Here is a 25,721-nt window from a genome sequence, read left to right on the forward strand (position 1 = left end):
CAGTGTTTCCGCTAGGATTTTTCACATTAGTGGCGGGATGGAGTGTCTTTGATTTTTTTTTCGCGTGCACGCGCATAAAACGCCACTGGCGCTCAAAACAAAGACGTAATTTCACCAAAAACTAGAATGTGGCAACATTTTTTTTTTTTAAATAGCGGTTAAGCCGAGCAGGTGATTTTATATAGAAGGTGATCAAATACCAACATATCCTACAGCTGCAGACACACACACACAGAAAGATCATCAGCTCAATATGAAGTAGAGATGCTCCGATCTGATCGGCGCCGATCGATATCGGCCGATATGGCCTTGATCGGTTTTGATCGGAGTTCTCAAAACGGCCGATCAAACACGGCCGATCAGTTTACATAGAGAAATGGCGTCGCCAGTCTGGCAATATTACACAGTGTCGGAAAGAGACAACAAATATGCAGTTTGTAATGTCTGCTCAAAAGAAATTCCTCGCGGAGGAACGCACGCAAGGACTTTCAATACCACGAATATCATACGGAATTTGCTGCGTTCGTCGATTCGCTCCGAGAGCGCCGAAGCGCACACTGGGCTCGACGTCATAAAGGGACCGAGTGCTTTGATTGGACGAGAGGCGTTCCACGAGTGCTGGTCAGAGTTCCAGCGCGACTTCACGAGCGTAGTGTAGGTAGTGTTCAGCGACGTCATGTGACCCCGCGAGCAGGAAGTCACTAAGCTAGGCTAAGGCCCATAGCAACAACAACTATTAGCGCGCGAGTTTTAGGTCTTCCTCTGTGCACCTTGCACAAGTGTAGATAGCGAGCGACTTTTCAGCATAGCAGGACATTAGATGATAAGAGGAACAGGCTGAGTGCCAAAAACGCTGAGATGCTTGTATTTCTCAAGGCTAATCTGCCAGTGATGCTGCTTAATCAGAAGTAAGGTTTGAGTCTGAAATCTCCTTAGGTGCAATGTTTTGTTTTTTTGTTTTATTGATTATTGCCGACTTGCTGTCTTATCTCCTCCTAAATATGACTTGAAACTGACTGACTTGAAACAGTATTTTATATTTGGCTATAGCCTGTTTATGTTGCAGTTTAGTTTGGGTATGTTTATTGTTCCTCAGGAAAGCTACAGTATAAGCTCCAAGTTCTCTAAGAGACCCTAGTTCCTCTCATTCGAGTGGAATGTTGCACATTTGATGTGACGGTGTACATTTTATTTATTATGATTTTTATTTTCACATTTTATTTGTTTTTCCTGAAGTAAGCTACAGGTGGTTGTGAATTCAATAAAACAGATGGTTGTCAATTAATGATACTTTCTCATCTCCTAATTTCATTTGAATACTTAATATACAATGTCAATGGTGTTAAGAATAATTAAAAACAAATAATGCTACACAATAAATAGAATGCTTCAATTGCCATTTTCGACGCTGTGATCGGTGATCGGTGATATCGGATCGGCAGATCACTGATTCCAGTGATCGGTGATCGGCACCAAAAACCCTGATCGGAGCATCTCTAATATGAAGTACACGAGAGATAATCAGCTCATCAAATATGAAGTACACAAGAGTAGAGTAGGCTACACATGGAACCGGGAACGCGCATACAGCACTGAACAACATCCGTAGAATATAAACTTGTGACTGACAGTCACATACATACAGTACATACACACACACACACACACACACACACACACACACAAAATGAAAGATCATCAGCTCATCAATACGAAGTAGGCCTAAATGAGAGTACACGCACAAAACGGGCTAACGTTACTGTTTACACAAGTAAAATCACAGTGTGACAGTCAGATGGAGCATTCGGTAAACAACAACAGCAAGGTAATGCATCAGCTGAGTTAAAGAAAACCAACTCTTACCTTTGATGACACCGACATGAGCCCTGCTTACCCGTACCTCCGCCGTTCTGTTCGTGGTGATTTTAGAGGCAATAGATTATTTTTGCCCCGCGCATATTGCTACGAATAGTTCGAAACTAGCGTTAGGTGCGAGGCTGCTCGGTTAACCCATAAGCGGGAACATTATTTGTTTCACAAAATAGGCTGATTTAGTTGACCATGAACATCAGAGACATACATTCCGAATGTTCATTTAAAATACTTGTATACTGAGCACTGGTATAAGAACATGAACCAGAGAACAGTAGTAAATGCAATAACCCACAGTCGTCGCTGATGATTAGGGCTGCACGATTTGGGGGGAAAAATCGAATTGCGATTATTTGGACAGATATTGCGATTGCGATTTAATTTGCGATTATTATTTTTTTAAATAGCAAAAAAAAAAAAAAAAAAAAAAAAGGGAGTTTTTGTAAAGTGTGGCCATATCTCCGGCTAGGAAGGTCGTATCAACGTGCAGTTTGTTTGTACGTCTTCAGGGGACTTAGAGGCTCCCTCCTCTAGCACCCCCACAGCCCGAGCTACGAGTGAAATAACTAAACTTATTGGGTTGCTTTAAAGTTGGGTTGCTTTAAAATCAAGCTTCAGATTAAAACATGTGATGGAGCATTACTAACCTGACTCAGGTGGTTTGTTTCACACAACCATCTAGGAAAGCTTAATTGGAAGCTGTTTGGAAAAGGGCAGGTACTTTCAAAAAATACTTGGCAGGTGATTGGATGAATCTGTCTATCACCTATTTTCAGAGAGCATTACCACATGATACCATCAAACTATTAACTGCTCTAATTCTAATGCAAGGATGAGAACTTAAGATATGAATTGTATGTATGATAACCTCATCTCATCTAGACAGGTGGCTACTTTCTAAGATGATCCAGCTATTAAAATGATCATTTGGGGATACACTGTGACTATAACTGAAAGGACCACATCTAGATGACTCGGTCAACAGTCGAACTGATGAATGATAGAATGGTGGTCTCTGACTATGGAGCACAGACACACGTCACCTTGACTTAGGAATCTGTGACATACTTCAGCCCAAGGCTAGGCTAGGCTAACCTCTGCGTCTTTAAAGCCGGCTGGTATGAACGAATGGTATGAGGTTATGCATACAGGACACATTCATGTTTGACAACAGAACAGTTAACTTCCATGTATCCATAAGCCTGCTATACTATATAAACACCAACCCGCAGGTTGCTGAGACTGTCAACTCTGTGTCTGTACTTTAACGCCGGGTTAGCATGAGTAGCTAAGCTACCGTCTCGAAGACTACAAGTTAGCTAAGCTAAGTTTAAGGCTGGACTAACAGCACCGACATGCACTTGGCTGGTACAGTTAGTATAGTGAAATTGTACACTTACCTGTCGCAATTATAACATACTAACGTTTATCATACGTCCAGTAAGCCATGTGGTGTCTAATTGTCTCCGTTACGTTAGCCCAAAGTCTCATAATAATTGGACTGACTGTCGTGACACAACCTATGCCTGCGTTCGTAAATTCGCTCTGAGAGCGCCGGGTTCAAAGTCATAAAGAGACCAAGTAATTTGATTGGACAAGAGGCATTCCATGAGTGCTGATCAAATTTCCAGAGCAAGTTTACGAACGCAGCCTATGACGGTTCTACGGAAGACCGACACGCTTTATTCATGAATATTCATATGTTACCGAACTCGCTTCTTCCATTGGGACATCAGTCGTCCTAAACCCGAAATACTTCCATACAACAGAAGTGCTGCTTTTCTTCGGGACTAAATCGTCCAACGTTGCTTCTGGTTCTGCTGAAGCCATTTATCCACCATGAATGTTGCTAGCTACCGAAACGTGGGCGTTTCACGTGCGATGTTGTTGTTGTGCGTGTGCGTTCATTGACATTGACGTTCATTGACGTTGACGTTCATTGACATTGACGTTCATTGACATTGACGTTCATTGACGTTGAATCCGACGCGCTGTATGACGTATCCCAAATAAGTATTTCACAATTGGATTATGGTGATACAGTATATATAGGTTTGCTTCTCTGTCCACTTTATCCAAGCTAGACCCCCTGTATCATTCGGTTCTAAGATACATCACCAATAGTGCCTTCAGGACCCATCACTGTACACTGTATAGTCTGGTTGGATGGCCATCTCTTTCTGTCAGAAGGCTCCAACACTGGTACACTCTTGTGTTTAAAATCATCTCTAGCTTCTTACCGAATTATCTGGGCCGGAAGTTCATCCCTATACCGAGTGGCTCGGGTCTCAGGTCTCGTAGACGGCTACAATACAAGGTGCCACTTATCATGAACAATGTTGGAAGGGCAAGCTTGTCTTATTATGGCCCTTGGTCTTGGAATGACCTACAGACTACTTTTAAATTAGAGGCCCTTATTTCCATAAGTATCTTCAAGCGTAGATTAAAGGATGAATCACCTTGTAAATACCCCTACCACCCCTACCATTGTTTGTCTATTGTATTGTTGCCACTGTCTTATGTCCTGTCTTGTTATCTGAACTGTTTTTTAAGCTACTATTTTGACCCTGTCTTGGCCAGGTCTCTCTTGTAAAAGAGGTTTTAATCTCAATGTGACTTCCTGGTAAAATAAAGGTTTAAAAAAAAAAAAAAAAAACGCAGGCAAATCGCAGGCTTTGCGATTAGCTAATCGCATCATTTCAAATCGCGATTTCGATTTAAAATCGATTAATCGTGCAGCCCTACTGATGATGTTGCATTTTTGATTAGGATACGGGATTAAAGGGACGGGCGAAGAGAGAGAGAGAGGAGAGTGATTTCCTGAAATCCAAATGTCCCGCGAAATTCGGACCAATCACAAAACTGTCGCCACGCGCCTGTTGAGAGCGATTCAGTCTCGATTGCAGTGCGAACACAAACTACGAGGTTAATTGCAACATTGTAACATATTGTAACTTCCTACACCCTAACGAAATGTGGGTCTGGAAGCGGACAAAATCTAGTTTCAATCTGCATTTTTTTTCTGTTCTCCGGTCATAATAACTGAATCAATTAGTGGCGGAGAAAATTCATTCGTGGCGGCCCACCATGAATCAATGCATATAGAGGAAACACTGTAGACCCAGTCTCAGATCTCACTTGAATAAAGATAGACCCAGTCTCAGATCTCACTTGAATAAAGATAGACCCAGTCTTAGATCTCCCTTGAATAAAGATAGACCCAGTCTTAGATCTCCCTTGAATAAAGATAGACCCAGTCTTAGATCTCCCTTGAATAAAGATAGACCCAGTCTTAGATCTCACTTTAAGTCAGTCTTGCTATAGACTCTAAAATGTTCCTGTTGCATGAAGCTCACCTATGAGTGACTAAAGTAAGACTGACTTAGATAGCCTGTCACGCAATGCATTCTAGGTAAAATAAGACACTTGACAAAAGAAAAAGAGAGATCAACTCCCTTTTCTTCTGCTGAAAACGTCTGTATATTGGAGGAATATAATGTGGAGAAAAGTATACTGCTTAGCAATTTTAACCAGTGAAGTAGTTTACCGCGCTGGAGTTACAGTGTTAGCTAGCTACTAGCCTTGACTCGTTCCCACAGCAACACAGCTCTTAAATCAAGATTAGCCAGGGGGGAAGGTGGCTAACTTTCTAACCTCAGAATCAGTCAGTCTTATTTTCTATGCAACAGGCAGTCTTAATTAGACTGGTCTAACCTGAGAATATAAGACTAGTCTAAGGCTTAGACCAGTCTTAATCTATCTTTATGAGAATATAAAACCAGTCTAAGGCTTAGACCAGTCTTAATCTATCTTTATGAGAATATTAGACTAGTCTAAGGCTTAGACCAGTCTTAATCTATCTATGAGAATATACAACTAGTCTAAGGCTTAGACCAGTCTTAATCTATCTTTGAGAATATAAAACTAGTCTAAGGCTTAGATCAGTCTTAATCTATGTTTATGAGAATATAAAACTAGTCTAAGGCTGTAGTTCCTACAGCTGAATGAGAGCAAGGGGGAAATCCTCCTCATCGGCAACACCACCGCCATCACTCAGCTCAGCACCAACATGGGAAGCCTGTCCACCCTTGTCAGACCACATGTCAAGAACCTCGGTGTCATCTTTGACTCCGAGCTTAACCTTGACCGACAAGTGAACTCCGTCGTGAAGGCATGTTTCTACCAACTACGCATCATAGCCAAGATCAAGTCCTTCCTCACCCCCAGCGACCTGAGGAGGGTCGTCCTCATGCTAATCTCATCTAGGCTCGACTACTGCAACTCACTCTATGCTGGACTTCCTGATAAGACCATCTACCGCCTGCAGCTAGTCCAAAATGCCGCTGCCAGGCTGGTGTCAGGCACCAAAATGAGGGACCACATCTCCCCTGTCCTCATCTCCCTTCACTGGCTCCCAGTGAAGAAGAGAGTGAAGTTCAAAATCTGCACCTTTGTTTTTAAAGCTCTCAACAGTCTCGCCCCACCCTACATCAAGGACCTCCTGGACCAGTCTACCTCCTCAAGGCCTAGACCCAGGCTCAGGTCTGACGCCCAACTCAGCCTGAGGGTCCCACGTACCAACCTCAAGAGGAAGGGTGACCGTGCCTTTGCGGTGATAGCACCGACCCTGTGGAACGCGCTCCCTTCTGCCATCAAGTTTGCCCCCACTCTGGACTCCTTTAGAGCCAAGTTAAAAACCCACCTCTTCCTAAATGATATTCCCTAAGTCTACTCCCTATTTGTTTTGAATTGTATGCCTGAGATTTACGTTTAAGTCGTCTGTGTCTGATTGCTTTCTGTGTTCCTTGTCTTTGTCTTTATCTGTTCCTTTACCCAGGCTGCGCCCCGGGCCGATGTAAAAGTTGGATGGGGGGCGCATTATAAATAAAATTAACAATTAACAATTAAGGCTTAGACCAGTTTTAATCTATCTTTATGAGAATATAAGACTAGTCTAAGGCTTAGACCAGTCTTAATCTATGTTTATGAGAATATAAGACTAGTCTAAGGCTTAGACCAGTCTTAATCTATCTTTGAGAATATAAGACTAGTCTAAGGCTTAGACCAAATTCTCTCCCTCCCTCGAGATTGAAAAGATGACATGACTGTAGTGTGTTAATATCAATGTAGGTGCTTATTTAATGACAGTGTATCAACAGTGGTTAAGGTCTGCCTGTCGGTCTGCTAACAGGCTAACCCAGTGGTTCCCAAACTTTTTCAATCAGGCCCCCCTTGGGTAATTGGAAATATTTTCGAGCCCCCCCTAACCCGGTTCCCACCTAGATTGATATAATTAATTGTATAAAGTTGTAAAAACATTACATTTTCTCTTCTAATAATAACAAGACACATACAGTATATCCAACTATAGTTTTATATTTTATTATGGTTTGAAAAGGAACATAAGTGCTTGGCAAATGATCCTGTGCCACTGAAATATTCAACATATCAACATTAACTAATTTCTACTGCATCACTATTCTTACTCCTCACATTTCTATCACAATTACGATCAATGACTTGTGTGTGCTTGCTTTGCCTTGCAAATCTTCTCAAAGCGGGGTTGTTGTTTTGAGACTGCCACTCTCAGTTCATTCTCAATGTTCAACTTCGACCTGTATTTGCTTTTGATAGCAGCAACAGCAGAAAAGCCTATCTCACACAGGTACGATGTTGCAAAAGGCAGCAGTATTCCCACAGCTTTCTGTCCAATGAGAGGGTAGTCCTTCTCCACTCCAATCCAAAACCCAGCCAAAGTCGTGGATGTGAACTGCAGCCTCATGGTTGACTCTGAAGTCATGTCGATGTACTGTTCCTCTTCCGCAGTGCTGAACATGGCAGGTGGTGGTGCAACAAATGGATCTCTAATCCAGTCGTATTTGGCACTGTCATCCACAGAGAAGTATTTCTGGAAGCTTTGTTTCAGGGCTGAGATGTGCTCTCTCATACATGGAACCACTGTGCTCTGCAGCTCATTGGTCTCGATGAATGCCTTCAGATTCCCAAATGAGTCGATGTCCCCCTGTTCAAGTCTCCTGCCCCACATGTCCAGTTTCCGTGTGAAAGATTGTATCCTGTCTGCCAGATGTGGAAGGTGTGTGTTGTTGCCCTGCAACTGTAGATTCAATTCATTGAGCTTCTCAAACATGTCGCTTAGGTAGGCCAATTTCATGAGGAAGTCTTCATCATTAAACTTGCTGGCAAGTTCGTTCCCTTCCTCCTCCAAGTAGATTCGGATCTCATCTTTCAGCGATAGCACCCTGGACAGCACCTTTCCGCGAGAGAGCCAACGCGACTCGCTGTGAAATAGCACGGCTGTGTGCTCGGAGCCCATCTCCTCGCACAAAGCGGAAAAAATGCGAGCTTTCAGTGGTCTTGTTTTTATGTAATTGACGGTGGTGATAACATGAGACAAAACGTCATTCAACTCTGGACTCAGCTGCTTTGACGCGAGTGCCTCCCTGTGTATTATGCAGTGAGTCCACACTGCTTTCGGTGCAACGCGCTTGATGAGCGTCTGGAGCCCTCCCCGTTTTCCTGCCATGGCCTGGGCACCGTCGGTGCATATCCCCACACAGTCCTCCCATTTCAGATCGGCTTCACTCAGGTATTTGTCTATGATTTTGAACAGTTCATCAGCTGTTGCTCTGTTTGGGACATAGTTGCAAAATAGCAAATCCTCGCTCAAACCCTCCGCATCAATGTATCTGACATACGCTATTAACAGACAGTCCTTGTTACTATCTGTGGCCTCGTCTACCTGGAGCGCAAAGCGTTGGTCTTTTATTTTCTCAACAAGCTGCTCTTTCATGTCTTCTGAGATGTCATTGATGCGTCTCGCAATAGTGTTGTTTGACAGGGGGATAGCTTTGAGTTTTTGGGCTGTTGCCTCGTCTATCATATGTGAAACCATATCTATTGCAGCAGGGAGTATTAACTCCTCAGCGATGGTGTGTGGTTTTTTAGACTGGGCGATACGATATGCCACTTTGTAGGAGGCAAGTTGAGCATTAGACGTAACAGATGCTGTTTTAACGAAACGGCTCTGCTGACCACGGTATTCTTGGAGTTTTCTCTTGAAGAAATCGAGGGGCTTCTTCACATCAGTCGGGTGTGTGGTCTCCAAGTGACGTTTCAACTTGCTAGGCTTCATGCTTTCTGCCGCTAAAGTTTTGAGACAGAGGACACACAGTGGTCGTTCCTCCGCACCGACCACATTAGACGTGAAGCCCAGGGAGAGGTATGTATCGTCATACTTTCTTGACTTTGGCTTTGGGACGTTTGTCATGGGCTCCTTCGCTTTTCGTTTAGCTTCTGGCTCTTTCATAAACTTATCCATTGTTGTTGTTGCTGCTAGATAGCTGGAGGAGGGAGTGCGCGCGTCAATGACGTGAATGGAGCGCGCGTCAATGACGTGAATGGAGCCCCCTCGCTGCCTCTTTGTTACAGTTTATGGCCTGCGCTCCATTCAGGTTCTCATTTTTATCATCCAACGCCCACAACACCCCTGATGGTAACCTTAAGCAAGCAGTGTTTGTTTACAGCTCTTGTGTGTGCATTTTTTTCCCCTCCCATTATTTCTGCGCCCCCCCTGCAGTACCCCCGCGCCCCACTAGGGGGTCGCGACCCACAGTTTGGGAAACGCTGGGCTAACCAATGGAAGAGTAGAGGGATGAGTATGCCTGTCTCCTCTCCATGTTGCTACTGACGATGCAACGCTTCAGGAAAACTCAACCTCAGACAGAAAAACCAACCCTATTGTATTACATACCAAGCCTATTGTGTATCACACACACACACACACACACACACACACACACACACGTGGAGGAGCGACAGGGACGAGGGGTGTGATTTAGGGTGGGGGTCCGCTAGCTCTGTGGAGGATTCTGCCCCGTCACCCAGCCTCTCCGTCCAGCCAAGTGGGCAGGGTCCACCCTGGCCCCTCCGCCATGTAGCCCAGCTCTGGCAGCACGGTGGAGAATGGTGTTACCGGACAGGAATTTCTACTTGGCAGCCTGGTGTGTTCAGACGGCCGTACGAAACACAGCTTGGTGAGAACGTGAGAGCTGCCCACTCTCTGTGGAAACGCGGCCTACTCTTGCAGTACACAGCCTAAACCCTACAGGCTAACACTGGAAGAACGCCCAGAATGACGCAGCGAAAACAGCCTGTTCCATCCATTTCACATCCAATTAGAACCACCTCTGAGACCTGTTCGAAACACTACTCAAAGTCATCTGAAATAGCTAGGCCTGATCGCAGGGAGGTTAATGTGAAAGCTGATTTCGACCCAGCCTCCTTCCGATGACAGAATGAAGAAGTGCGTGTCTGTTACGGCCGTAGTGTGTTTGTGTGTGTGTTTTGTTTGTTTCCTGTGTTTCTCCCAGGTGATTGCCTGCCTATCACCATGGTGACGGCCTGATTGAGCGCACCTATGCTCAATTAAGGGTGGAAGATAAAAGGCTGGGAGAGACATTCAGATGGTGCCAGGTGGGCCAGTCTCCTGCAGAGTTGTGTGTGGTTAAAGCTTTAGCCTCTGTTACTGCGTGTGTTACAAGGGTGTATTACTGTGTGTTGCTTGCTAGTTAGCTTAAGCTTCTGTTGTTTTTTTGGTTCAGTGTGTGTTGCTAATATTCGGTTGGGTAACTTTGACTCCTCTTCTAGACTTAACTTGCTACATTGTTCATCTAACCTGTTAACTATCTCATTTACTTGACACTGCTTATTAATATAACTATTCTCTCTCCTCTTTATAGAGAGTCGTTTTTAGTTAAAGAGTTTCACAGAAACCTATTTATTTGACAAATGATACAATACATCTATCTATTCTTGTCCCCCGGTTCTATTATATTGTTAGTCCCCTCATACCTGGACACTATTTGGGGATGTAACACTGTCTGTGAAGAAGTGATTACATATGCATTTTAAGGCGTATGGGGCCTCAGAGCAGGTTGTTTGTGTAATCAAGTCAGCCTTCTGAAATTATACAGGGAGGCTGGGTGGAGTCACTGTGACAGTCTTGGGGGGCGTGTGTGTGTGTGTGTGTGTGTGTGTGTGTGTGTTTGTGTTTCAACTGTGAGGGCATGACTCACATGTCATGCTTTGCTAAATCCATTTCACCACAGTTGTGGTCGTCCCCAGGAAGGTGTCTGGAGAGGCAGTTTCATGGTAGGTTCATGACTGTTTGCAGGTAGACCTTATCATTAGTCGCATAACTCCTGTGCTACGCTTCAAAACTGGTCCAAAACCCAACCTACAAAAGCCTGGCACTAACAAAGGAAAAATCAATTGGATTACACAGCCTAGGAATCAACATTAAAGACAACAAATAAAATGATAATAATAATAACATTGGAAATGTCATTTGAAATAGATTGCCTTTTGATAGACCATTGTATTAGCTTACAAACCATAGCAATATAGTAGTACGGTATACAAAACCAGCGAGAATACACTCAGCTTCAAACACACACTTGCAGGTGCAAGCCCCAGGATGTGCATGTGCACTGTGTTGGAGATGACCTAGTTAACTCACAACAAAGGTCAAGGTCAACTCCATAAAAAGTCTAACACTTTTTTAGCCACGTGTGTGTGTGCCCCTATAAGGTTTTCCTATAGGCCTACTTATCACACAGGGCTTCGATGGAATTGACTTTGTGTTTCCTGCAGTGTTCAAACGACTGCTTCACAAGTTTGCATTAAACAAGCATGGAACCCATGACCACACCATATGCCTGGCTGTTCAATTGAAGCCATGGTAATGAAGCTGAATTGTAATTTGCATTCTCTACAGTGATAGAGAGATGACATTGGGAGAAGATATGGGGTGTTATCCAGGGCATCTGGCTGTGTGTGGAGTGGACGTGCCTAAGCTTGTCAAAGCACTGGTTTGCTAGCTCTACCTCTCCTAGGCAGCCCTAATGGAAGACATGTTCAGCCTGGCTGTCTAAGGTAGGAAGCCTCCTGAGTTACAAGTTCAAATCCATCAAAGTGTCCAATTCATCTCAGAGTGAACCGATTCCTCAGTGAACTAGGCAAGGCTCTCGGAAAGCAGTTCTCCAATAGTAACAGAGACAGTGAGTGATATTATATTGTACTTCTCTCGTTTCGGTGGTTCTAATAAATCCCACAGACAAAATGGCAAGTGGAATCCAATCACTGTAACAAAGGAGGACTCAAACAATGGAGCAAAAAAGAATAAAATCATATCATCCATCACGAACATGGGAGGAGAACTCCTCTGATAACGGTAGACTCCACGGTCTGTGCATAACAAACCGAGCGAATGGCCTGACTCCTAAAATGTCTTCTCCAACACCCACTCCCACCTGTCTGAAGTGCAGGTGTTGGGATAAGGGGAACAATCTTCTCTCTCTTTCTCTCAACACTTCACTCTGCTATCTACAGCTAGCCACTGTCTAATGGAAACCACCAGCCATCCCACAAGCTGCTGCCACTTGGAAAAGCCTTCAAAATGGAGGAGGAAAAATGAGCGCATTGTGTGAGGTTCTCTTTTTCTTCTCGACGTCAAAAGCCCTTTCCTGTGTGTTTCCTCAGAGGAGGATGCTAAGGAAGGAAGCCATGTTGCATCAGATGGCTGTAAATCAGAGAAGAGGGAGGTGTAAATCAGAGAAGAGGGAGGTGAATGCACCTTTATTTTCCCCCTCGAAAAAAAACTGATGAAACAGCACAGCATGGGGAGAAGAAAGTGCTCTCTGGATAGTGAACAGTGAGAGACAGGAACTGTCAACTGGTTTAATACTGCCCTCCCCATGCTGGCTAGGTCTCCTTTGTCTGCCAGGCCTCTCGCGACCCCTCCACTTCCCTCCATTTCAGGCCTCTTCCTCTGCGTACAACAACACCCACGTCAGGCAGTCTGAGTTACGCCACGCGGCTTCAGAACATCCCTTTGTTCAGAGATGGAAAAATAGTTTTCTAGAGATGTAAACATTTCCAAGAGTGTACTTGGTACTTGCTCCTCATGCAGGCTCTAATGTGGTCAACATCCACATTAACTTGGATTCAATCACCGAATAGGCTACTACAGTTGTTTATTGATCTGGACATGGCTGTACCAGGGACAACTCTGGGCCAGAGTTATCACTACTCTTAGCTTGAGCACTGCCACACAGCTTAACACAGTCTGGCACCTTCTATTGTATTCTATCTTCTGAAAGATTTTCAGTCAACTGCATAGACCAAGGTGGTCAATATGGGACGACAACAACAACAACAACAACAGTTACATTTACCCAGACAAACTAGTCTCTCTGGGGTTCTCTAGGACCATGTCAGTGCAAGCTCACGCTTTAGCAACCATGTGTCAAACACACATCCAACCAAATGGGACATACATCCAACCAGACGTGTGTGTGAGCCTTTAAAAAGCCTCAATCAAGGCAGCGCTAACGTGGCTGGCTGATAGTAGTGCAGGAAACGCAGAGCACTCTTTCAACTCGGCCCATCAAAGACTTCAAAAGACACCCAGACATCAGTCACTCTATGAAGGAGAAGAGAGAAGTGCACTCAGGGTTTTGCTTTTACGGCCCGGGACTTTCTGTCTCTGGGAGTGTTCACTCTGTCTGTCTCTGGGAGTGTTCACTCTTTCTGTCTCCTGGAGTGTTCACTCTTTCTTTCTGTCTCTGGGAGTGTTCACTCTTTCTGTCTCTGGGAGTGTTCACTCTTTCTGTCTCTGGGAGTGTTCACTCTTTCTGTCTCTGGGAGTGTTCACTCTTTCTGTCTCTGGGAGTGTTCACTCTTTCTGTCTCTGGGAGTGTTCACTCTTTCTTTCTCTGGGAGTGTTCACTCTTTCTTTCTGTCTCTGGGAGTGTTCACTCTTTCTTTCTGTCTCTGGGAGTGTTCACTCTTTCTGTCTCTGGGAGTGTTCACTCTTTCTGTCTCTGGGAGTGTTCACTCTTTCTGTCTGTCTCTGGGAGTGTTCACTCTTTCTGTCTCTGGGAGTGTTCACTCTTTCTGTCTCTGGGAGTGTTCACTCTTTCTGTCTCCTGGAGTGTTCACTCTTTCTGTCTGTCTCTGGGAGTGTTCACTCTTTCTGTCTGTCTCTGGGAGTGTTCACTCTTTCTGTCTCTGGGAGTGTTCACTCTTTCCATCATTGTCTGTATAAAATAATGTGCTTGCTATGGGAACATACAAACAAGGATAGAGCCAATTAGAAAATAAATGATCTACAAACTCTTGTACTGTCAGCTGTGTACTTTTTCTGGGTGCTTCTTCTGGGTCCTTGGATTAGCCAATCCAATCATTTTGAGTATTAAAAAGGGAACACAATTGTTTTTGTCTTGTGTCAGCAACGTCTGAGAACTGGTTGTGGTTGGAGCAGTTTGAAATGCACGGAGGAAGATTAGCAGAGGCCAGAACGTTTGCTGGTCAACAGATGAACCTCCCTGGGGTCCAGGTTACCTGTCCAGAGAGGGCTACAGTTGTGACATTCAGTATCCAGCAAACAAAGGGTCCTGTGGATGTTTCCACTATCCTAATGTGTTTATGAGGCTGGCTACTCTTCAACAAGGCCAGCCATCATTTCCTCTTATGCAATGCTCTCTGGCTAGCTTTGTACCAAGGCAGCTTAAACTGCAAAAACAGAGTAGAGACGACACTGCATACAAAAAAGGGTGGCTAGATTTTTAAAAATATAGTTTCTACTGTTTAAGAAATATTTGCGTGGCTATTCCAATGTCTATTTGATTACCCAGTCAAATGACTTCCTCCCGCCTATTTGCTGTGTATGCGTGCACATTCGCATAGAAGGAGAGTGACAATGAGATGGATATGAAGGGAGAGAGAGAGCGTGACGACAATACAGAGAGACCGACAGGCAGACATGCAGTTGTCCACAATGATTCAACTTCCTTCCAAAATGCTCACTTCCTTCTGCTCCCCTCCTCAGGAGAGAGGAGAGAAATGTGTCCCGAATTAGAGCTTCCGCTGGCTGAGGAGGCCGAGAGACAGGAAGACAGAACGAGAGTGAGGGGAAACGCTGCTGCCTAACGGCTCTTCACAGGTCTGTTAGCTTGTCGCCTGTTTTTAAGAGCCTCTTCACACCAGTAACAGTCTATATCCCTCTCACTACAACTTAGCCTAGCCTGAGGAGCAGAAACACACACACACACACACACACACACACACACACACACACACGAGAGTAACTCAAGAGTTACTGCGTGATTACAAAACGCGAGCATGTCGGCTCCTTTGAAAAAGTGTGGCAGTAAGGCATCTTTGAGCTGTGAAACTGCTCAGTAATGACATTCCTCTGATACCTTGACTGAGGAGAAGATATGAGCGAGCCCCAGCCCCATAAATCACCACAGACAGTCCCACTGACACAATGACTGCAGTGTTCTACATGAAACCCCTCGTCCCCCAACTGTAACTCATTACAGGGAGATCCCAGGCAGGGACCCTCCCAGTGCTAGGCTAAACAGACCCCTCCAGAATTAATGTAGCATTACAGAAACCTGCTAGCTAACCTCATAGTTGTTTTTTCTCCAAATCTTGTACAATAGAGACAGGATGTCATCAAGCCTAATAAAGTGATCTGTCGAACTGCAGCTCACTCTAGAGTACAAATGGAGAAAATGGAGTAGGATTACACACTGTGTACATGGTCGGGACTCGAGTGTGTGTGAATGCTGGGCAATTACAGGCTTCAGCAGTAGGCTTCCAGACTTATATCCGCCCAGTTTTTGCAGTCGCTAAAACAGACGGAGCCCAAAGTTGTGAAGAGACACACTCACAGCTTTCTTCCCGAAAATCTACTTCACACAAACTGCGGGAACACAAGCAGCACTCCCTAAACCAAACTCAAGAGAGTGAGAAAAGGAAAGAAAAAAAACCTGACAGCCTTTCCTGAGAGAGGAAAGTCAGAGAGAGAGAAGGAAAAAAACGAAAGAAAACGACTTCTTTGAACTTCTTTACTCAAAAGAACTCCACAACACTTTCAACAAAAGCCGGTTTAGAGTGAAAACTAACCAAAACACTTTCAGAAAAGCATTGGAAAGGAAGGGAAAAGTCAAGCAAAGTAAAACTCACTGAAGAAATGTTTGAAGAGGTTGGCCATGTCCATTTTGGGCGCTCTCTCTCTCTCTCTCTTTTTCTCCCTCCCTGGCCTCTCCACTCTTCCCACTGCAGGCAGCTGCCGAGTTATTCCATGTGAACACCCAAAGAATAGGGCAGCTAGTTGAGCAGAGGGCAGCCCACTCCCAGCACATGTGACCTGACGCAGCCAATGGGGGGAAGGGAGAGCGGCCTCTACTCAGACAGTGGAGCTGCTGGGCTGCCCACTGAGTAGAGTGAAGTCCTTGCACAGCGTAACAGGCTGAGCTGGGCCTCCAGGCGTGAGAGAGAGAGAGAGAGAGAGAGAGAAAGAGAGAGGGGAAGGGGGGGGGGGGGTGGAGAGCCACCATTTCATCACTGCACAGGGCCTAAATGAGAAGTGAGAAAGGCCTTTCCAATGTGATGCTTTGGAATTTGGATGTATGAGTGAGTCATTGTCACATGATCCTAGTTGCCTGTAGAGACGCGCTCATAACATACAACAAACCCAGGAAGCAGGAATCCTCACCCTACACACAGGCGCGCACACGCAAACACCATCTGCGGACAGCTCATCTCATGACACACTTATTTGCCACTGACACCATCCCCACACCCAGTTACTTAGTAAGCTGAGAAGTTGATACGCTCGAAAAAAATCCATCTTCCCACTTGAAAATCTGGAGTGTCTCAATCACATTTCAGTGGTATTTTTTGGCCTAGCTGTTACTTGGGCCAGTCTCACAGATTCACGTGAAGCAATGGGATCATTTTCAATGTACCACAATGGCTTTGGCCTCTGATAGTCACTTCCACATTCACCTTTTCATGAACCCTAAAACAGAGACGGGTGTGAAAGGATAGAGTTAATAATAATAATAATAATTCATTGTTTTTATATAGCGCTTTTCCGGGGCTCAAAGACACTGTGTGACAGTCTGTGCACCCGGGCAGCTGCTCACCTGGGTCATGTGATGGATGAGGGCAGCGACAGGTGAGGAGTCTCACAGCTGTGGCCCCTGAACACAGGCGTGTTCCAACACATACACACACTCCCAACCCACATCATGTACATTAAGGCAAAAAACGAATATAAAAAATGCTTAACTGGGTCACATTTCTGTGACCATTTCACAAGACCCTCTTCCTGTTGTTCTAGTACTCTCAAGAGAGTAGTTCAGCACAAAGACTACACCCTTACCTCAGCTGTCACCCTCCACACACACACACACACACACACACACACACACACACACACACACACGTTGTTGGCGAGCTCTAGATAGTGTGTTACAAAGTTACGGCACCTTTATCAGGAGCAAAACTCATCATCTCCATCTCCTCCTCTTTGCCAGGCAGAGCTGGTGCTGACGCCAAGGCTTCCCCCTCAGCCCGGTCCAGGACAACATCTACACATCAAAGCGACCCAGAGAAGAATGGCCTCTTCTCTTCTCCACTGTGACACACACTTTTGTTATGTGAAGTGGACAAGCACACAACAGCCAGTGGCTGCGGCTAGACATGCTTGCATACTAAGTCCTTATTCTCACTGAGCTGATGAGCCTGGGTCGGCAAAAGTGACACGAGGACATGGTGGCCATGTTTCTGTGGGAAGAGTAAAAGTGCAATTCCACAGTAACATGACTTTTGGAACTAGGCTAGTTGTTTTTTTGACAAGCTGCTATACAATGGGGATGGATACATGGCTCTTTTCATCTGAGATATTTTTCCGAGGCTCAAAGACACTGACAATATGGGAAAAACGGGAAAGTGCTGTGTCCCTTGTTGCATGAACAGATCCGAGTCTAAAAAACGATTGAACTGTCATTCTACCGCTTTAGTACGCTGGTACTCTGGTGCAGGGAATTTTTTATTTGGACCTGGAAATTGCTAAACGTCATGCGTGACGTCAGACTTAACAACCGAATTGCTGCAGCAAGACTAGGCCAGTAAAGACTAGACCAGTAAAGACTAGACCAGTAAAGACCAGACCAGTAAAGACCAGACCAGTAAAGACCAGTAAAGACTAGACCAGTAAAGACTAGACCAGTAAAGACCAGACCAGTAAAGACCAGTAAAGACTAGACCAGTAAAGACTAGACCAGTAAAGACCAGACCAGTAAAGACTAGACCAGTAAAGACTAGACCAGTAAAGACTAGACCAGTAAAGACTAGGCCAGTAAAGACTAGACCAGTAAAGACTAGACCAGTAAAGACTAGACCAGTAAAGACCAGACCAGTAAAGACTAGACCAGTAAAGACTAGACCAGTAAAGACTAGACCAGTAAAGACTAGACCAGTAAAGACCAGACCAGTAAAGACTAGACCAGTAAAGACCAGTAAAGACCAGACCAGTAAAGACTAGACCAGTAAAGACTAGACCAGTAAAGACCAGTAAAGCCTAGACCAGTAAAGACCAGACCAGTAAAGACTAGACCAGTAAAGACTAGACCAGTAAAGACTAGACCAGTAAAGACTAGACCAGTAAAGACCAGACCAGTAAAGACCAGACCAGTAAAGACTAGACCAGTAAAGACCAGACCAGTAAAGACTAGACCAGTAAAGACTAGACCAGTAAAGACTAGACCAGTAAAGACTAGACCAGTAAAGACTAGACCAGTAAAGACCAGACCAGTAAAGACTAGACCAGTAAAGACTAGACCAGTAAAGACTAGACCAGTAAAGACCAGTAAAGACTAGACCAGTAAAGACTAGACCAGTAAAGACTAGACCAGTAAAGACTAGTAAAGACCAGACCAGTAAAGACTAGACCAGTAAAGACTAGACCAGTAAAGACTAGTAAAGACCAGACCAGTAAAGACTAGACCAGTAAAGACTAGTAAAGACCAGACCAGTAAAGACTAGACCAGTAAAGACCAGACCAGTAAAGACTAGACCAGTAAAGACTAGACCAGTAAAGACTAGACCAGTAAAGACCAGACCAGTAAAGACTAGACCAGTAAAGACCAGACCAGTAAAGACTAGACCAGTAAAGACCAGACCAGTAAAGACTAGACCAGTAAAGACCAGACCAGTAAAGACTAGACCAGTAAAGACTAGACCAGTATGAATGAATGAATGAATGGTCTTTATTGTCATTGCTATAGTACAGGTACCAAACAACGACATTTAGGAGGGGTGGCTCCCCTGGTGCTAGGAAAGAAAAAAAAAACTAATAAAACAAGAAGGGAAAGGAGCTGGTTTACATAAATAAAGGCTATGTACACTATCCACTATACTATACTGTACAGATAGACGACTAGGGTTGTCATATTGCACATAGTGTTATTGCACATTCATTTAAAGTGTCGCAGTTTGCAGGCTTGAAATGTACATATTTGTGCCTCAGCACTACACCTGATTTTTTCAATCCAGCAGCTGCCATCAATCCGTCCAGACTGTCCAGGGCCCAGAACCTAGGTCTTTGCTGTGTTCAGGGCCTGGATGGCCCTGGGGTAGAAGCAGTAAAGACCAGACCAGTAAAGACCAGACCAGTAAAGACTAGACCAGTAAAGACTAGACCAGTAAAGACTAGACCAGTAAAGACTAGACCAGTAAAGACTAGACCAGTAAAGACTAGACCAGTAAAGACTAGACCAGTAAAGACCAGACCAGTAAAGACTAGACCAGTAAAGACTAGACCAGTAAAGACTAGACCAGTAAAGGCTAGACCAGTAAAGACCAGACCAGTAAAGACTAGACCAGTAAAGACTAGACCAGTAAAGACTAGACCAGTAAAGACCAGACCAGTAAAGACTAGACCAGTAAAGACCAGACCAGTAAAGACTAGACCAGTAAAGACCAGACCAGTAAAGACTAGACCAGTAAAGACTAGACCAGTAAAGACTAGACCAGTAAAGACTAGACCAGTAAAGACCAGACCAGTAAAGACCAGTAAAGACCAGTAAAGACCAGACCAGTAAAGACCAGACCAGTAAAGACTAGACCAGTAAAGACCAGTAAAGACCAGTAAAGACTAGACCAGTAAAGACCAGTAAAGACCAGTAAAGACCAGACCAGTAAAGACTAGACCAGTAAAGACCAGACCAGTAAAGACTAGACCAGTAAAGACTAGACCAGTAAAGACCAGACCAGTAAAGACCAGACCAGTAAAGACCAGACCAGTAAAGACCAGTAAAGACCAGTAAAGACTAGACCAGTAAAGACTAGACCAGTAAAGACCAGACCAGTAAAGACCAGTAAAGACCAGACCAGTAAAGACTAGACCAGTAAAGACCAGACCAGTAAAGACTAGACCAGTAAAGACTAGACCAGTAAAGACCAGTAAAGACTAGACCAGTAAAGGCTAGACCAGTAAAGACTAGACCAGTAAAGACTAGACCAGTAAAGACTAGACCAGTAAAGACCAGACCAGTAAAGACCAGACCAGTAAAGACTAGACCAGTAAAGACCAGTAAAGACTAGACCAGTAAAGACTAGACCAGTAAAGACCAGTAAAGACTAGACCAGTAAAGACTAGACCAGTAAAGACTAGACCAGTAAAGACTAGACCAGTAAAGACTAGACCAGTAAAGACCAGACCAGTAAAGACCAGTAAAGACTAGACCAGTAAAGACTAGACCAGTAAAGACTAGACCAGTAAAGACTAGTCCAGTAAAGACCAGACCAGTAAAGACCAGACCAGTAAAGACTAGACCAGTAAAGACTAGACCAGTAAAGACTAGACCAGTAAAGACCAGTAAAGACTAGACCAGTAAAGACTAGACCAGTAAAGACCAGTAAAGACTAGACCAGTAAAGACCAGTAAAGACCAGACCAGTAAAGACCAGTAAAGACTAGACCAGTAAAGACTAGACCAGTAAAGACCAGACCAGTAAAGACTAGACCAGTAAAGACTAGACCAGTATGAATGAATGAATGAATGGTCTTTATTGTCATTGCTATAGTACAGGTACCAAACAACGACATTTAGGAGGGGTGGCTCCCCTGGTGCTAGGAAAGAAAAAAAAAACTAATAAAACAAGAAGGGAAAGGAGCTGGTTTACATAAATAAAGGCTATGTACACTATCCACTATACTATACTGTACAGATAGACGACTAGGGTTGTCATATTGCACATAGTGTTATTGCACATTCATTTAAAGTGTCGCAGTTTGCAGGCTTGAAATGTACATATTTGTGCCTCAGCACTACACCTGATTTTTTCAATCCAGCAGCTGCCATCAATCCGTCCAGACTGTCCAGGGCCCAGAACCTAGGTCTTTGCTGTGTTCAGGGCCTGGATGGCCCTGGGGTAGAAGCAGTAAAGACCAGACCAGTAAAGACCAGACCAGTAAAGACTAGACCAGTAAAGACTAGACCAGTAAAGACTAGACCAGTAAAGACTAGACCAGTAAAGACCAGTAAAGACTAGACCAGTAAAGACCAGACCAGTAAAGACTAGACCAGTAAAGACTAGACCAGTAAAGACTAGACCAGTAAAGACTAGACCAGTAAAGACCAGACCAGTAAAGACTAGACCAGTAAAGGCTAGACCAGTAAAGACTAGACCAGTAAAGACCAGACCAGTAAAGACTAGACCAGTAAAGACTAGACCAGTAAAGACTAGACCAGTAAAGACTAGACCAGTAAAGACCAGACCAGTAAAGACCAGACCAGTAAAGACCAGTAAAGACTAGACCAGTAAAGACTAGACCAGTAAAGACTAGACCAGTAAAGACTAGACCAGTAAAGACTAGACCAGTAAAGACTAGACCAGTAAAGACCAGACCAGTAAAGACCAGACCAGTAAAGACCAGACCAATAAAGACTAGACCAGTAAAGACTAGACCAGTAAAGACCAGACCAGTAAAGACTAGACCAGTAAAGACCAGACCAGTAAAGACCAGTAAAGACTAGACCAGTAAAGACTAGACCAGTAAAGACCAGTAAAGACCAGACCAGTAAAGACCAGTAAAGACTAGACCAGTAAAGACTAGACCAGTAAAGACTAGACCAGTAAAGACCAGACCAGTAAAGACCAGACCAGTAAAGACTAGACCAGTAAAGACCAGACCAGTAAAGACCAGTAAAGACTAGACCAGTAAAGACCAGACCAGTAAAGACTAGACCAGTAAAGACTAGACCAGTAAAGACCAGACCAGTAAAGACCAGACCAGTAAAGACCAGACCAGTAAAGACCAGACCAGTAAAGACCAGACCAGTAAAGACCAGTAAAGACTAGACCAGTAAAGACTAGACCAGTAAAGACCAGACCAGTAAAGACTAGACCAGTAAAGACCAGACCAGTAAAGACCAGACCAGTAAAGACCAGTAAAGACTAGACCAGTAAAGACTAGACCAGTAAAGACTAGACCAGTAAAGACCAGACCAGTAAAGACTAGACCAGTAAAGACTAGACCAGTAAAGACTAGACCAGTAAAGACTAGACCAGTAAAGACCAGTAAAGACCAGACCAGTAAAGACTAGACCAGTAAAGACTAGACCAGTAAAGACCAGACCAGTAAAGACTAGACCAGTAAAGACCAGACCAGTAAAGACTAGACCAGTAAAGACTAGACCAGTAAAGACCAGACCAGTAAAGACTAGACCGGTAAAGACTAGACCAGTAAAGACCAGACCAGTAAAGACTAGACCAGTAAAGACTAGACCAGTAAAGACCAGACCAGTAAAGACTAGACCAGTAAAGACTAGACCAGTAAAGACCAGTAAAGACCAGACCAGTAAAGACTAGACCAGTAAAGACTAGACCAGTAAAGACCAGACCAGTAAAGACTAGACCAGTAAAGACCAGACCAGTAAAGACTAGACCAGTAAAGACTAGACCAGTAAAGACCAGACCAGTAAAGACTAGACCGGTAAAGACTAGACCAGTAAAGACTAGACCAGTAAAGACTAGACCAGTAAAGACTAGACCAGTAAAGACTAGACCAGTAAAGACCAGACCAGTAAAGACTAGACCAGTAAAGACTAGACCAGTAAAGACTAGACCAGTAAAGACTAGACCAGTAAAGACTAGACCAGTAAAGACTAGACCAGTAAAGACTAGTAAAGACCAGACCAGTAAAGACTAGACCAGTAAAGACTAGACCAGTAAAGACTAGACCAGTAAAGACTAGACCAGTAAAGACTAGACCAGTAAAGACCAGACCAGTAAAGACTAGACCAGTAAAGACCAGACCAGTAAAGACTAGACCAGTAAAGACTAGACCAGTATGAATGAATGAATGAATGGTCTTTATTGTCATTGCTATAGTACAGGTACCAAACAACGACATTTAGGAGGGGTGGCTCCCCTGGTGCTAGGAAAGAAAAAAAAAACTAATAAAACAAGAAGGGAAAGGAGCTGGTTTACATAAATAAAGGCTATGTACACTATCCACTATACTATACTGTACAGATAGACGACTAGGGTTGTCATATTGCACATAGTGTTATTGCACATTCATTTAAAGTGTCGCAGTTTGCAGGCTTGAAATGTACATATTTGTGCCTCAGCACTACACCTGATTTTTTCAATCCAGCAGCTGCCATCAATCCGTCCAGACTGTCCAGGGCCCAGAACCTAGGTCTTTGCTGTGTTCAGGGCCTGGATGGCCCTGGGGTAGAAGCAGTAAAGACCAAACCAGTAAAGACCAGACCAGTAAAGACTAGACCAGTAAAGACTAGACCAGTAAAGACTAGACCAGTAAAGACTAGACCAGTAAAGACTAGACCAGTAAAGACTAGACCAGTAAAGACCAGACCAGTAAAGACCAGACCAGTAAAGACTAGACCAGTAAAGACCAGACCAGTAAAGACCAGTAAAGACCAGTAAAGACCAGACCAGTAAAGACTAGACCAGTAAAGACCAGTAAAGACCAGACCAGTAAAGACTAGACCAGTAAAGACTAGACCAGTAAAGACTAGACCAGTAAAGACTAGACCAGTAAAGACTAGACCAGTAAAGACCAGTAAAGACCAGACCAGTAAAGACTAGACCAGTAAAGACTAGACCAGTAAAGACTAGACCAGTAAAGACCAGTAAAGACCAGTAAAGACCAGACCAGTAAAGACTAGACCAGTAAAGACCAGACCAGTAAAGACTAGACCAGTAAAGACTAGACCAGTAAAGACCAGACCAGTAAAGACTAGACCAGTAAAGACTAGACCAGTAAAGACCAGACCAGTAAAGACTAGACCAGTAAAGACTAGATCAGTAAAGACCAGACCAGTAAAGACCAGACCAGTAAAGACTAGACCAGTAAAGACCAGACCAGTAAAGACTAGACCAGTAAAGACTAGATCAGTAAAGACCAGACCAGTAAAGACCAGTAAAGACCAGACCAGTAAAGACCAGACCAGTAAAGACTAGACCAGTAAAGACTAGACCAGTAAAGACTAGACCAGTAAAGACTAGACCAGTAAAGACCAGTAAAGACCAGACCAGTAAAGACTAGACCAGTAAAGACTAGACCAGTAAAGACCAGACCAGTAAAGACTAGACCAGTAAAGACCAGACCAGTAAAGACTAGACCAGTAAAGACCAGACCAGTAAAGACCAGACCAGTAAAGACCAGACCAGTAAAGACCAGACCAGTAAAGACTAGACCAGTAAAGACCAGACCAGTAAAGACTAGACCAGTAAAGACTAGACCAGTAAAGACTAGACCAGTAAAGACTAGACCAGTAAAGACTAGACCAGTAAAGACTAGACCAGTAAAGACCAGTAAAGACCAGACCAGTAAAGACTAGACCAGTAAAGACTAGACCAGTAAAGACCAGACCAGTAAAGACTAGACCAGTAAAGACTAGACCAGTAAAGACCAGTAAAGACCAGACCAGTAAAGACTAGACCAGTAAAGACTAGACCAGTAAAGACCAGTAAAGACCAGTAAAGACTAGACCAGTAAAGACTAGACCAGTAAAGACTAGACCAGTAAAGACCAGACCAGTAAAGACTAGACCAGTAAAGACCAGACCAGTAAAGACTAGACCAGTAAAGACCAGACCAGTAAAGACCAGTAAAGACTAGACCAGTAAAGACCAGACCAGTAAAGACTAGACCAGTAAAGACCAGACCAGTAAAGACTAGACCAGTAAAGACCAGACCAGTAAAGACTAGACCAGTAAAGACCAGACCAGTAAAGACCAGTAAAGACCAGACCAGTAAAGACTAGACCAGTAAAGACCAGACCAGTAAAGACTAGACCAGTAAAGACTAGACCAGTAAAGACTAGACCAGTAAAGACTAGACCAGTAAAGACTAGACCAGTAAAGACTAGTCCAGTAAAGACTAGACCAGTAAAGACCAGTAAAGACTAGACCAGTAAAGACTAGACCAGTAAAGACTAGACCAGTAAAGACCAGACCAGTAAAGACCAGTAAAGACTAGACCAGTAAAGACTAGACCAGTAAAGACCAGACCAGTAAAGACCAGTAAAGACCAGTAAAGACTAGACCAGTAAAGACTAGACCAGTAAAGACCAGACCAGTAAAGACTAGACCAGTAAAGACTAGACCAGTATGAATGAATGAATGAATGGTCTTTATTGTCATTGCTATAGTACAGGTACCAAACAACGACATTTAGGAGGGGTGGCTCCCCTGGTGCTAGGAAAGAAAAAAAAAACTAATAAAACAAGAAGGGAAAGGAGCTGGTTTACATAAATAAAGGCTATGTACACTATCCACTATACTATACTGTACAGATAGACGACTAGGGTTGTCATATTGCACATAGTGTTATTGCACATTCATTTAAAGTGTCGCAGTTTGCAGGCTTGAAATGTACATATTTGTGCCTCAGCACTACACCTGATTTTTTCAATCCAGCAGCTGCCATCAATCC

The 25,721-nt window shown here is 43.9% G+C and overlaps 1 protein-coding gene across 2 annotated transcripts in view; it reads right to left on the reverse strand.

The window, feature by feature from the left end:
• nck1b (NCK adaptor protein 1b) overlaps positions 1-25,721 on the reverse strand; it is an 81,950-nt gene that overhangs the window by 5,102 nt on the left and 51,127 nt on the right. Inside the window, exon 1 of one of the 2 annotated variants that reach the window (XM_080548776.1) lies at positions 15,928-16,005. The exons of the other annotated variant lie outside the window; for it this stretch is intronic. Coding sequence (XP_080404902.1) covers positions 15,928-15,961 — 34 coding nt within the window. The 5' untranslated portion in view covers positions 15,962-16,005. Of the gene's footprint in view, positions 1-15,927; positions 16,006-25,721 lie in introns of those variants that run through there. 2 annotated transcript variants of the gene reach the window in all.

The sequence above is a fragment of the Nansenia antarctica genome (assembly GCF_963989245.1).
Source record: "Nansenia antarctica genome assembly, chromosome: 19".
Taxonomy (NCBI): Eukaryota; Metazoa; Chordata; class Actinopteri; order Argentiniformes; family Microstomatidae; genus Nansenia; species Nansenia antarctica.